This window comes from Citrus sinensis, chromosome 7 (genome assembly GCF_022201045.2).
Source record: "Citrus sinensis cultivar Valencia sweet orange chromosome 7, DVS_A1.0, whole genome shotgun sequence".
Taxonomy (NCBI): Eukaryota; Viridiplantae; Streptophyta; class Magnoliopsida; order Sapindales; family Rutaceae; genus Citrus; species Citrus sinensis.
The window spans coordinates 8,283,856-8,298,137 of record NC_068562.1 but is presented as its reverse complement, the minus strand read 5'-3'; the positions used below and the strand labels follow the sequence as shown (position 1 = coordinate 8,298,137).

The following is a 14,282-nucleotide window of genomic DNA, read 5'->3' as shown; positions in this document are numbered from 1 at the left end:
GTCTTGTAGCCCAAACAACTAATGTGGGCTAGAGCCCATTTTAGGAAAGCCAATGTGATGAAGTGGGCTTATTGTGATTCCATCATCCAAACAACGACTTTTTCCCCATTAACCCAACCCATCAAAAAATAAAAAATAAAAAAGAGAAAAGTTCCCACCCGAAATGACTTTTAAAAAAAAAATCAGAAATGTTTTAAGTTTCTCAGGGCATTTGCCTTTCACCAATGGTGCGTCGGTATGTGTATAGGAAATAGTCTACCTAAAAATCTGAAGCAAATGTGGCTCCAAAAGGATAACTGGGAAATCTCCCAAAAAAGCAATTCCTCATGTAAAGCCTAACAAAAAGGTCCAATAAAATAAAAGTAAAAGTGACAAACCCATGAAAAAAGCAGCCAAAAAAGAGCACCTACCGAAGTAGTTTGATCGACAATTGGTTCGTGCCCAAATCTACATATCTTCCATCACTTTCCATTACCCACAATAAATAAATAAATTATTTAACATTTAAATTTATAAACGTTATGGTACCTAAATATTTTTAATTTAATTAGATTAGATATTTTGCGATCTATTTGTGTCTGATTATCCGATATTTCGGATCTTGTTTTGTTAATTAACAAACATAAAATTTGTGAACACTTGAGGAAAATGTTTTCTAAAATTTAAAACAGTGAAAATGTCTCGAATTGTAAATTAAGGAAGAAATCGTTATGGAAGATTTGATGATAAAAGGCAATGATACAAAATTCCGCTACATCAATACGTCTTGGTCTTAGGCAAATAATACTAAGATGCTCATTATCTTATCCAATATCCAGCATCGGAAAAAAAAAAAAAAAAGAAGAAGAAGAATTCTTTGCAATATTGTTCTTCCGCAGAAAGTCTCTTCTTAATTCTTATTTTGGGTACATTTTAATAGCCGGGTCAAGCTGGCCAGAACTAATAAAATAAGGGGTTAGATTATTATTTATTTAGCATATATTTAAATCTTTGAAAGGAATAATTTGTTTTTGTGTTAAGAAGATGAAACATTGCAGCAGACTTTTAACTATTTCCAAATGGAAAATGCTTCTCAGCGAGAATGCTGAGAGAATGCCGAGAGAAACGGCATACAGTAATGCCGTTTCTCCCCCCTCCCCCCCAACCCCACGTGAACTTTTGCTCCTTTTGCTTTTTCCACATTTTTTACTCTTTCTCCCCCATATTTGACTCCAGCTGAAAAGCACTACTCCTCACGTGAAAGGATTGAGTTAGGATTTTTCTCTCATTTCACAAGCAGAGAGAACGGCATTAAGTGACTGTTTGGTATGGCTTATTTAAGAGCCATAAGTACTTATTTAATCGCATAAGTACTTTTTAAAAATTTTTATGGTGTTTGGTTATTTTTTTAATAGAGTTTTTTTAGCTTAAATAAGCTAATTTACCTCTACTAGCAAAAGCCTAAAATTTGAGCTTTTGGAAGTAGAGGTTAAAGAGTTTTTCCAAAAAATATATAATATAAAAAATATCACACATTTTAATGGTTCAAAAGTACTTTTTTTAATGACAACCAAACACCTAATGACTTTTTGTCCAAAAGCTCTATTGGTATAAGCTCTACTGCTATAAGCTCTACTGTTATAAGCTCTATTTAATAAGCTGTATCAAACGGAGCCTAAGGCAGGAGTATTTGCTCATTCATAACACAAGTAATTAATAACAAACTGATCTTAATAAATTCTGCATTAACAGAAGTAATTGCAGCCTATAATATATATAATTCTTTTGGCAAAATGAATCAATAAACATTCGAACCTTGGTAGCAGAAGCAACTAACAGCCTAATACCTCTCTATCAGCAAGTTTGGAATGTGCATCCATTCTTTTCGGCTAAGACAAGAAAATAACCATTGAGAGTTGACAATCATCCAAAAAATCTTTTTCCTTAGTATATGATATGAGAGAAGAAAATATAGTTGAGATTCCATCAATTGCGTTGTAAATATCGCAAAACTTGCGTTGTGATTTAGATTTGATGTTAACAGCTTCATTTGACCACCACATTCATTGTATATTTGAAGTGAATTTCGACTTTGATTTGTGCTACATTGTCAATATTAAACTACTTTAATTGCCACAAAAAATAAAAAATTGTTACCAAAAAAAAAAATTCCCAACAAAATAATCACTAACAAAATAATTACCAAAAATTATCATAATTTAATTATTAAAATAATTATAAAAAATAATTATCAACAATACAATTACCAAAATAATTCCCAACAAAATTACCAACAATTATAAAAAATTAATTATCAACAATACAATTACCAAAATAATTCCCAACAAAATAATCACTCATCAGGTGCTAGCCTGCTAGTGCTCTGTCTGTGTATCCGCTTCTTCTTCCTTCCAATATTTCTCTTTAATTAAACATAAACAAGGGCATTAACAATTGAAAGAGAATGAAATAAAGTTGTTTGGTTACTAAGAAAATGAATTGATAATTCTGGAGATATTTCCTTAACAAACGTTGATTCTTATTTTGCTTAACTATTGATTACAAAGCATCACCTATTTATATACAATGCAATCATGGTAACATCATTTAACTAATCCAAAGACTAACTGTAATCAAAGCTAACTAACTTCAATACAATGCACATCATGCTTACAACCATCTTTAACTAATCTGCTGAGCTGTCAGCTGAGCTGGCACTGCTGACACACTTGCCCTGTAACTTGCTCTGTATTTTCTTCATCTTAGTCTTCACCTTCTTCTGTTCAGCATAATGAGCTGCTCTAACAACAATGGAGAACGCTATTGAAACGCTTGCATTGAAGAAGAGTTGTCCAGCGCCTGAACCTGAATCATCACGCAGCAGCTGCCAGCTTATTATGGCAATGGAGGAGTACAAAACGAAAACGCATCCTCAGCCTCAAGAATCGAGGAAAACTAACACCCCAGATCGGATTAAAGTGCCTAAAGCATTCAAGTACCCTGAAAGTGCAAGGTACAGGAGCCCAACTGATTCAATGATGTCACCTGTTACTAAAGGATTGCTTGCTAGACATAGAAAGGGACCTGCCCTTCTCCCACCTACCATCAATCACCAGCAGATTCAAGAATTGCTTGTTCAGAATGTGGGCTTGCTTCGTAACTGATCAAAAAAACAAATCACTCAACAAAAATTAATTATCAAAATAATTATCAAAAAATAACTACCAACCAAACGGAGAGAGGGAGATGGAGAGAGACGAGGGAGACGAGGACCAGCAAGCAACACCACCGAGCAGCGAGCAGCGACCACCGAGTAGATCTGGAGTAGTAGCGAGCGAGGGAGAGGAGTAGCGAGCGAGAGGGGAGACGGGCACGAAGCTGGGGAGACGTGCACGAAGCTGCTGCTGGAGTGAGAGAAAAACGGAGCCAGAGGGGAGACGGAGACTGAGTAAAGCTGCTGCTGGAGTGAGAGGAAAAACGGAGCAAGATGGGGAGAGGAGTGAGAGGAAAAATGGCACTGTTTTTTTTTTTTTTAATACCTGCAGATTTTAAAATGCTTTTGTTTTGTTTTTTTTATTGAGAGCAAAACGCTGAGGAAACGACGTTACTGTATGCCGTTTCTCTCGGCTTTCTAGATACCTAACAGCACTCTTTCCAAATATAATCCATAACCACCCACCAACGCTTATCCACATAATTAAAATTAAGTATTCCCATGAATTAAAAACAGCAAATGGAATTGAGCAGCTCATGCTCATGTGACGTGATCGCGCTCGCGCGTGACCAGCTACAGAAGAAAGTTTATTTAACTGATGATGTATGGCAGTCGCCGATGCACAGTACATAATTACGTGTATCAACGAAATTAGGAATACGAACAGCATAGGTGCAGTGAAGTACAAACGTTATGGTACCTAAATATTTTTTTTGGAGGGAAAGACCGTTAGGTTTGGAAGATTAAGTTTTGAATGATTGTTAGAATTTGAAAAATAATAATAAAAATAAACACGCTCAGCGTTAAAAATGGCGCGACCAACGGTTAACTTGTCATAGGGAAAAATTCCAACCAACGGTCAACAGCCCACCAAATCATCATCATCTCCTTAAAAGAGGTCTTCACTTCACTTCTCTTGCTCCCTAAACAAAGAGGAGGCTCCTCACTCTATACACTACACTTTCAAGTGTTCCTACACTTTCTCATTTCCCGACTTTCGCAATATTAGTAAGTCTAAAGTTACATGATCAGCGTACTTGATTTGATCTTATTGATTATATATGTCGATTTAGTTTCTGAAAACGGGTATGATGAATTTTTGTTTCTCTATATACCATATTGGAACATGTAAATTAATGTGATGTTCTTTGAGCATGCAAGTGAGTTTTTATACTTGAATTTGTTATTTTACTTGTTGGGATCCATGTTCATTAGCACAAGTTGACAATTAATTACTTGTTTAGGATTTAAGCATTGTGGCTTTTAATCCGCAACTTCATAGTGAAATCAAATCATTAGCTTATCTAGTGGGTATTTATTTATTTATTTATCTTTTTTATTTTTGCAAATTCAGTTTATAATGATTGGCTTTCGGGCCTGATTCTCACAAGAAGTATTTGATTTGAAGCAGGTTGAGATTTCAAACTCCAGTCATGCCTGAGGATCTTGAGAAACCACTGCTTGATCCTGAGAATTTCAACCGTGAAGGAATTGATTTGGTAAGTTTTGCTCTGTGGAAAAGTTCAATACAGTTATCACCCTTTTTTTTAAGTTATTATAGTACTAAACTCTCAAGCTCTCTGTTTTCATAGGCACGGTTACCACTAGATGAAGTATTTGACCAGTTAAGAACGACCCGACAAGGACTTTCATCTGAAGATGCTGAAGTAAGATTGAAGATTTTTGGTCCAAATAAGCTTGAGGAGAAGACTGTAAGAACCACGGGTTTGAAATTTCTGTATATTCATTATTAGTGTCCCAAGGGTAACACCCCAAATTCACCCAAAAATCTCAAGATGAATTTATAATCATCACATTAATTTTCTTACTATTTCCAAAAGAAAATCAATGTTGTCCATAGTTGAAACATAGTCTTTAAAATAATAAATACAACAATAATCCTGCAAAAAAATCCAGCTCTAAGTAATAATCAGAGTAGTTACAAATTATTCACCAAGAAGATGCCAAAATTTTCAACTAACAAATTCTCTTCCCTAAACCAAAAATCACATCTCTCTAAAATCAATCTGCAAAATATTAGAGACGAGAAGTAAGTCGTCAACTCAGTAAGCAAACTCATGCAAAAAATTACTAATAACGATAAAGCATATAGTTATCATTATGAATTACCACAAATTAGAAACTGGTAATCATTTTATAATCTAATACATATGTATGGTAGAACTCATAATCAGTTAAATCATAACATAATAATTATTTTCAATAAATAATTATTTAAGAAATCATTTAACAACAAAACCTTTCATGCTTTCAACTACTCATACTGCATGGTGTCACATATACTCTTAATAACCCAGCCAATTGTAATTTCGGTGACCCGGCCAATAATTCAATCAAGGTACTGTAACCTACAACGACAGTCAATGGATGCATTATTTTCAACACTTCCACTCGATAACAATATAAATCAATACATGATTATGCTTTCATAATTTTATCAATAGAATAGACAAAATGATTTAATCAATCACATAAAATCATAAATAAAACCGCAAGTTCAAAAGATTATAAATTCTCATCTACCTTCAAAACTAAATCAAAACTCAAGAGCTTCTTTAATGAAAAACAAAAGCACAATCAAAATCTTATGCTCTTCCTTTTTAAAAAATGTATGAGTTTACTTTTGTATTTACTGTTATATTCTTTTCTTTGTTAGCCTCTAGTTAAAAAAAAAAACATAAGAGTTTTTGTAAAGCCAAGCCTTTTAATACCCTTATCCAATAAGAAATTTATTTCCTTCTTTAAAAATGTATTTAATAAAATGGATTACAAAAAAGTTAAGCGGTTGGAAATTTAGAAGTTAAAACACCCATAAATATCATACCTAAAATACTATATTCTATAAAATGCATAAATAATAATAATAATAATAATAATAATAATAATAATAATAATAATAATAATAATAATAATAATAATAATAATAATAATACAAATTACGGGTGTTACACTACCATATCTGACAAAATGGTCTAATTTATTTCCTAAACTTTGCTTTCGAAAATTTTCCTGTTTTTGATTCAAGCATTGCGAAGCTGGATCACAAGTTCGAAATTTTATCAATGAAACTAGCTATTTTATGCTTGCTTCAAATTGTCCAGATCATTTGGCTTATTCATAAAACAGAATGTTTGTCAATATTCACGAAATTGGAGTACTTTAAACTTCAGGTAACACATCCTCATGATTATTCTGATGCAGGAGAACAAGTTCTTGAAATTTCTTAGCTTTATGTGGAATCCATTGTCATGGGTTATGGAAGCTGCAGCAGTGATGGCAATTGTCCTTGCTAATGGTGGAGTGAGTAAAATTATTTTTTGCATGAATTTCTACTTCTATGCAATGTCTTCTGTTATGGCTTCATTGGTTATTTGAAAAGCTATCCTGATTTCATTTCTGTGTTTCTTACTGAATAATCACTTTATTGGCAAAATGATATTTCAGGGGCAGGGTCCTGACTGGCAGGATTTTGTAGGGATTGTTTGCCTACTGTTAATCAACTCAACTATCAGTTTTATAGAGGAAAATAATGCTGGAAATGCTGCAGCAGCACTTATGGCTCATTTAGCTCCAAAAACGAAGGTGAAGAACTCTTTTTATAAATTTTTTATTTTTTTCATTTTCCTTCTTGAAAAAAGAACTGTATCAACTGACCCTGTCTTTATACAGGTTCTCCGAGAGGGGCAGTGGAAAGAGCAAGATGCAGCTGTTTTAGTGCCAGGAGATATAATTAGCATAAAGCTCGGGGATATTATCCCTGCAGATGCTCGTCTTCTTGAAGGAGATCCACTGAAAATTGACCAGGCAAGTGTTACAAATGAAGGATCATGATTTCTATTAGCATAGTACTTTCTTTAGTTCTATCAATCACCTTCAGATAGTGATAAGCAATAAATTCTTTTTCATTTATTCTAAAGCAATTCATTGACAATTCATTTCGTATGAAAACTTGTCAAATTTCTTGATGCAGTCAGCACTTACTGGAGAATCACTCCCTGTTACCAAGAAGACTGCTGATGAAGTTTTTTCGGGTTCAACATGCAAGCATGGTGAGATTGAAGCTGTGGTGATAGCAACTGGAGTTCATTCTTTCTTTGGAAAAGCAGCACATCTAGTTGACTCTACTGAAGTTGTCGGACATTTTCAGCAGGTGACTCCAAAAGTTCCAAAAATTATCTCCTGTAGATCTTATTGTATCTTATTTGATCATGTGAGGCATAATTCTTACAGCTTTCAAATTTTGTGTGCATATGGCCTTACTTAAATACACGGCATATATTTTATTATCTCTAGGTTCCAGCATCATACATTTTATTGTTTTTGGATGACAAGAAACAACATATTTGAAACTTCATCAAAATGTTTGTAACTCATTCAATGCTAACAAATATTTTAAGTTGAATAAACCTGGTTAGAGCATGATGTGAATTTGGGATAAATTTGCTGCAGGTGCTTACCTCCATAGGGAATTTCTGCATTTGCTCTATAGCTGTGGGAATGATTCTTGAAATCATTGTCATGTTCCCAATACAGCATCGATCATACAGGGATGGAATCAACAACCTCCTTGTTCTGTTAATCGGAGGAATTCCCATAGCTATGCCAACAGTGCTATCTGTTACACTGGCAATTGGCTCTCACCGGCTCTCTCAGCAGGTACAACTCTCAATACCTACTGTCAGACCATATGCTGAAGCTACAACATAAGTTATCTACACATGCTGACAGCTTTTGAAAATTTATATACTTCTTGTTACCCTTATTTTCTAGGGTGCCATTACAAAAAGAATGACAGCAATTGAAGAAATGGCCGGAATGGATGTACTCTGCAGTGACAAAACTGGAACTCTTACTTTGAATCGACTCACTGTTGACCGGAACCTTATAGAGGTATGTGAGTTGACTTCATGCCCATTGCATTTTTAATCTGGAAGAGACTAATGTCAAATTAATAACTTCCGCAGGTTTTTAACAGAAATATGGACAAAGACATGATAGTTCTGCTTGCAGCAAGAGCTGCAAGACTGGAAAATCAGGATGCTATCGATGCTGCCATTATTAATATGCTCGCTGATCCGAAGGAGGTAAATCTAGAACAAATTTTTACTTTAATACAGAAATTTTGTACGTCCAGTATTTTGTTTGCTGTACGCTTTTGCATAAACAACTAAAAGTACAATTGTGACTGCAGGCACGTGCAAACATTAAAGAAGTGCATTTTCTGCCATTCAATCCTGTGGACAAGCGTACTGCAATCACATATATTGATTCTGATGGTAATTGGTATCGCGCCAGCAAAGGAGCCCCTGAACAGGTATCTATACTTGCGAAAATAATTTACTCTGTACTTTCAGATTGCCTGGCTTTTGATATTATAAACTTATACATTCATACATTTTCCTTAAAAAAACAGATCCTAAATTTGTGCAAAGAGAAAAAAGAGATTGCTGTAAAAGTCCACACCATTATTGACAAATTTGCTGAAAGAGGCTTTCGATCTCTTGCAGTTGCTATTCAGGTTGAACATCTTTGGTATCTTACTTTTTTGTTTCCTTTTTTTTTTTTACATTAAGCTGATGGTTGCATCAAACACAAAGGAACTGAAAAAGGAAATTACCGTTGAACAAACATACCAACGGTGAAAATGCAGTAGCTTGTTCATGTCTTGTACTTTCTTTAAACACATTCATCAACTTTACATAATCATCCTGCACAGGAAGTTCCTGAAATGACTAAGGAGAGTCCTGGGGGACCTTGGACATTTTGTGGGTTATTGCCCTTGTTTGATCCTCCAAGACATGACAGCGTTGACACCATCCGTAGAGCACTTAACCTTGGAGTTTGCGTTAAAATGATTACAGGTAACTGCTCTTCTAAGATTTTACAGGGTTTGTATATTTAGACATCATAACCAAAGTTGGTCCATGGAAGAGATGCTATTCTCTGTGTTGAATGCAATACTCAAGTAATGAGCTATTTATGTGCTCATATAGGTGACCAGTTGGCAATTGCTAAGGAGACTGGCAGGCGACTTGGTATGGCGACAAATATGTACCCCTCTTCATCGTTGTTGGGTCGTGACAAAGATGAAAATGAAGCTCTTCCAGTGGATGAGCTCATTGAAAAGGCAGATGGCTTCGCTGGGGTTTTTCCTGGTACGAATCAGATTAACGTTGTCACGAAAATTTTTTTTTTTTACACAGTAACTTCGGATGCTACTTGATTCATTTATATTTAGTTCTTAATTACGAATGAATTTAGTATTTTCCAGATTAGATCCCGTACAATGACAGCTACAAATATGTATTCCATATTTATGGCTCCGTGTTCCCGTCCCCTGATAAATAACCATTGCTTTGCAACTTTCAGAGCATAAATATGAAATAGTAAAGATTTTACAAGAGAAGAAGCATGTGGTTGGAATGACTGGAGATGGTGTGAATGATGCACCTGCTCTGAAGAAAGCAGATATTGGAATAGCAGTAGCAGATGCTACAGATGCTGCAAGGGGTGCTGCTGACATAGTTTTAACCGAGCCTGGCTTAAGCGTGATCATCAGTGCTGTGTTGACTAGCAGGGCCATATTCCAAAGAATGAAGAATTACACAGTTCAGTATCAACCTTTTTTTATTATAAAAATATTATCAACCTTTTCTTCTTTACTCAAATTCAAAGAATTAGATCTGTAGTAAAATGGGGTTTCTGTGTGCATCCATGATAGACAGCATCAAAATTTAGGCTAAGATAAGAGATGCACCAACATTATAATTCATTCAAAAACCATTTATATGAACCATCCAAGTTTCTCTTCTTATTTTTCTTCTTCTTGAAAACAAAGCTGACTTGCTTTAATGAAAATGCAGATATATGCTGTCTCCATAACTATACGTATCGTGGTAAGCAGAATTTCTCGAATGTTTAATGCTTTGTTCATTTTCATGATCTTAATGTAATAGGTTATTTAATAATGATTTTATTTAGCTTTTAAATAATTTTTTATCTGATCCTCATGCAGCTTGGTTTCGTACTTTTAGCATTGATATGGGAATATGACTTCCCACCTTTCATGGTTCTGATAATAGCAATACTTAATGATGGTAATGTTTCAGCCTTTGATGCCTTTCTCCCTTTTTCTCAATGATCTCAAAGTTCGATGACAGTGTATAGTGACCTGCTAGTGTCCAGCTTAAAATAGAAAAAATAAACTAAGTTACTTTTCTTGAAATGGGTAGTCAATGGTGTCTTTTGTGTATTTGCAACTAGGGACCATCATGACTATTTCCAAAGATCGAGTAAAGCCCTCTCCGAGGCCAGACAGTTGGAAGCTCAATGAGATATTTGCCACTGGCATTGTCATTGGCACCTATCTTGCTTTGGTTACTGTCCTGTTTTACTGGGTTGTAGTTGATACCGATTTCTTTGAGGTATGAAACTTATTAATCCTGCATCCTAATATTTTTTCTATAGATGCGATTAAGATATACTGATCGTGTTTTCTGCAATTGATGCGCACAGACACACTTTCATGTAAAGTCCTTATCCAGCAATTCTGAGGAAGTTTCATCTGCTTTATATCTTCAAGTCAGCATCATAAGCCAAGCTCTCATATTTGTTACAAGAAGTCAGAGTTGGTCATTTTTAGAGAGGCCTGGAGCTCTGTTGATGTGTGCATTTGTGGTGGCTCAACTGGTACAAATTTCGCAAGAGCAGCTTCTATTTTGAGATCAACTTGTTTTGTGTATTTGTAGTTATTTTCTCATATTAATTTTCTTCACATCCAGGTGGCTACCTTAATTGCCGTCTATGCACATATTAGCTTTGCTTATATTAGTGGCGTTGGATGGGGATGGGCCGGTGTCATATGGTTATACAGCTTCGTTTTTTATATACCATTGGACGTCATTAAGTTCATTGTTCGCTATGCCTTAAGTGGAGAAGCCTGGAATCTCGTATTTGATAGAAAGGTCAGAGCATTGTTGCATATGCAGTTGGATTTATCATTTATCTCTGCTAGGATCAAGCCAATACTTGAATTTTTTCTTTTTAATGGTTCCTATTTATTTTTGGGTTTCTACAGACTGCATTTACTTCCAAGAAAGATTATGGGAAGGAAGATAGGGCAGCTCAGTGGATTCTGTCTCACAGAAGTCTTCAGGGTTTAATAGGTACAGACTTGGAGTTCAATGGCAGAAAATCACGTCCCTCTTTGATCGCTGAGCAAGCCAGACGGCGTGCTGAAATTGCCAGGTACAAACGCCTGAAATATTTATAAGCTTTAGCTTAGTGCTTTGATATGAAAAGTTTTTAACCATTAATCCTGTTGCTAACATGAACCTTGAATATTACAGACTCGGAGAGATACACACATTGAGAGGACATGTCGAATCAGTCGTGAGGCTTAAAAATCTGGACTTGAATGTAATCCAAGCAGCTCACACAGTCTGAAGCAAGATGCTATCGATGCTTTATTATTCTATTTTTCAGTGAAGGAGATTTTGGCAGCAGTTGCTTATAGATTGATGTTGGTTATAAGTTATAATCTGCCACAAGTCGATGGAAAATGGTATATGTAATCTATCAATTTTTTTTTGGGCTTTCATAGTCAAGAACGCGCGTATAGAGCGGTAACTTAAGCTAATAATTTTTGCCATTTCTTAGTTTCTATCTCAAAATTTCTATACAGAAGAAGACTGTCTTGAGTGTGAAGATTTCTTATTTTTTGCTGGCAGAGTTCTTTATGTAAAATTTAGGCAAATTTCAAAGTAAAACTTTCTCTTTGAAATTTATTGATATTGTTGAGTAATGAAAAGCACCAGCTCAGCTATCTTCTCACCCTCACCCTCACCCTAGGGCGAATCTCCTCAGCTGAACGGCACGAGCAGAGTCCTGGTAATACATCTTGTATGGGGTATATGCCAACTATAAATGAGTACCGACTAAAGGTGCGTACCGACTAGATATTTATCACCCGAAGAAAAAGGACATGATCTCACGAACTCACGACAGTTTCGCAATGCCCCAAGCCGCTAGGGAGAGCATGATATCCCACGTTTACCCACGATTCGATGGTGGGAGATCTGTGAAGGTCTGTCATCACCCTAAAATGGGGGGCATGAAGAATAACCAAAAACGTGGAATGATTGCCTATAAAAGGCCAAGAAACCAAGGAAGTAGGGGACGAAAAAATAAGGAGAGAAGGGAAAACTCTGCCAAATTGAAACTAGAATTTATTCTATATAGATCTTGGATACACATTGAGTTGAAAATATTACAGTGAGTTTATTCGACTTAAGCCACATTGTTTTCCCATAAACACCTTGTACTGACTTGAGCATCGGAGGGTTTATGCCGGCAAAACCATCGGCGTCTCTGACTTGTTTCTGTGAACGCAGGTTTGGATAGAAGAGAAAGAGTGATTTGGCAGCTTAGGCAATCACTAGAACAGGGAGAGTGCAGCCTCTTCTCCGTTGTCAACACGAGCGTTGGTGGAACAATCTGGTCGGACAAAAGGAGACCATATTTCAGCATCAATATTTTGGCACCGTCTGTGGGGAGCTGGATAAAAAGCTACCACCAAGTTACTAATCATCAGAGGAGCAGCAAGCGATTGGTGATAGATGTGACAAGAAAGGACACCCTAGAGGGCGACAATGAAATTGGTGAGACAATAACTCTCCAAGAGATAGCAAACGAGGCTAGAGAGAGAATGATGCAAGAATGAATGGAGCGGATAGAGAAGCAAGTGGAGAATCTCACAGCTATATTGCATGAGCTGAGAGATGATCGGAGAAGGGAGCATGAGACCGCCGCAGTGAGATATGAGGCCATTGCAGAGCCTAGCCATCGGATACGCAGAACCGATGAGATTCCCTCGTTAGTGGAGCAACCTTATGGGGTGAATCCCCATAGGAATGCAGTCTGGATCCCAGGAGAGCATACAGATGAGGGGAGAGACCAATCTCGCTCTGGGAGGGCCCCGAGAATTGATAATCGAGGAGCAAATTGTAACACCTTAGGCGAATCCCACATCGGCAAAGCACGGGAGAGATGCTGGGTTTATAAGGGGTGATCCTCACCTTAATTGGCAAGACGCGTTTTGGGGTGTATGGGCGCCCCAAGAACAAATCCGTGCGCACCTAGTTAAGGCCCAAAGCGGACAATATCTTGCCAGGTCTGGATTGGGTCATGACATTGTGGTATCAGAGCGGCTCCGCGTGTCCTCTTGAGTGATGGTGGGGCAAAGCTCAGCGAGGACGCGGAGTCCCCAAGGGGGGGTGTATGTAACACCCTAGGCGAATCCCACATCGGCAAAGCACGGGAGAGATGCTGGGTTTATAAGGGGTGATCCACACCTTAATTGGCAAGCCGCGTTTTGGGGTGTATGGGCGCCCCAAGAACAAATCAGTGCGGGCCTTGTTAAGGCCCAAAGCGGACAATATCTTGCCAGGTCTGGGTTGGGTCATGACATTGTGGTATCAGAGCGGCTCCGCGTGTCCTCTAGAGCGATGGTGGGGCAAACCTCAGCGAGGACGCTGAGTCCCCAAGGGGGGGTGTATGTAACACCCTAGGCAAATCCCACATCGGCAAAGCACGGGAGAGATGTTGGGTTTATAAGAGGTGATCCACACCTTAATTGGCAAGACGCGTTTTGGGGTGTATGGGCGCCCCAAGAACAAATCCGTGCGGGCCTTGTTAAGGCCCAAAGCGGATAATATCTTGCCAGGTCTGGGTTGGGTCATGACATTGTGGTATCAGAGCGGCTCCGCGTGTCCTCTTGAGCGATGGTGGGGCAAACCTCAGCGAGGACGCTGAGTCCTCAAGGGGGGGTGTATGTAACACCCTAGGCGAATCCCACATCGGCAAAGCACGGGAGAGATGCTGGGTTTATGAGGGGTGATCCTCACCTTAATTGGCAAGACGCGTTTTGGGGTGTATGGGCGCCCCAAGAACAAATCCGTGCGGACCTTGTTAAGGCCCAAAGCGGACAATATCTTGCCAGGTCTGGATTGGGTCATGACATTGTGGTATCAGAGCGGCTCCGCGTGTCCTCTTTAGTGATGGTGGGGCA

The 14,282-nt window shown here is 37.5% G+C and overlaps 1 protein-coding gene and 1 long non-coding RNA gene across 7 annotated transcripts in view; one reads left to right on the top strand and one right to left on the bottom strand.

The window, feature by feature from the left end:
- The window catches only part of LOC102619542 (ATPase 10, plasma membrane-type-like), a 41,839-nt gene that overhangs the window by 9,491 nt on the left and 18,066 nt on the right, over positions 1-14,282 (top strand). The window contains exons 1-22 of one of the 6 annotated variants that reach the window (XM_006465662.4): positions 4,036-4,201; positions 4,605-4,692; positions 4,786-4,905; positions 6,416-6,514; positions 6,659-6,796; positions 6,884-7,018; positions 7,185-7,364; positions 7,664-7,870; positions 7,985-8,104; positions 8,179-8,298; positions 8,406-8,528; positions 8,628-8,732; positions 8,931-9,075; positions 9,208-9,369; positions 9,584-9,822; positions 10,078-10,110; positions 10,230-10,311; positions 10,478-10,638; positions 10,730-10,903; positions 10,996-11,178; positions 11,292-11,461; positions 11,563-12,007. In XM_006465662.4, coding sequence (XP_006465725.2) covers positions 4,627-4,692; positions 4,786-4,905; positions 6,416-6,514; positions 6,659-6,796; positions 6,884-7,018; positions 7,185-7,364; positions 7,664-7,870; positions 7,985-8,104; positions 8,179-8,298; positions 8,406-8,528; positions 8,628-8,732; positions 8,931-9,075; positions 9,208-9,369; positions 9,584-9,822; positions 10,078-10,110; positions 10,230-10,311; positions 10,478-10,638; positions 10,730-10,903; positions 10,996-11,178; positions 11,292-11,461; positions 11,563-11,659 — 2,859 coding nt within the window. In that variant the 5' untranslated portion in view covers positions 4,036-4,201; positions 4,605-4,626 and the 3' untranslated portion in view covers positions 11,660-12,007. Of the gene's footprint in view, positions 1-4,034; positions 4,202-4,601; positions 4,693-4,785; positions 4,906-6,415; positions 6,515-6,658; positions 6,797-6,883; positions 7,023-7,184; positions 7,365-7,663; positions 7,871-7,984; positions 8,105-8,178; positions 8,299-8,405; positions 8,529-8,627; positions 8,733-8,930; positions 9,076-9,207; positions 9,370-9,583; positions 9,823-10,077; positions 10,111-10,229; positions 10,312-10,477; positions 10,639-10,729; positions 10,904-10,995; positions 11,179-11,291; positions 11,462-11,562; positions 12,008-14,282 lie in introns of those variants that run through there. The other 5 variants (XM_052444293.1, XM_006465661.4, XM_052444294.1 and 2 more) reach the window with 5 other exon arrangements.
- Positions 2,497-3,842, bottom strand: LOC127903717 (uncharacterized). The gene is made up of 2 exons (XR_008056490.1): positions 3,209-3,842; positions 2,497-3,139 (listed from the first exon to the last, which is right to left on the bottom strand). It is a non-coding gene; the product is annotated as an uncharacterized LOC127903717 (long non-coding RNA).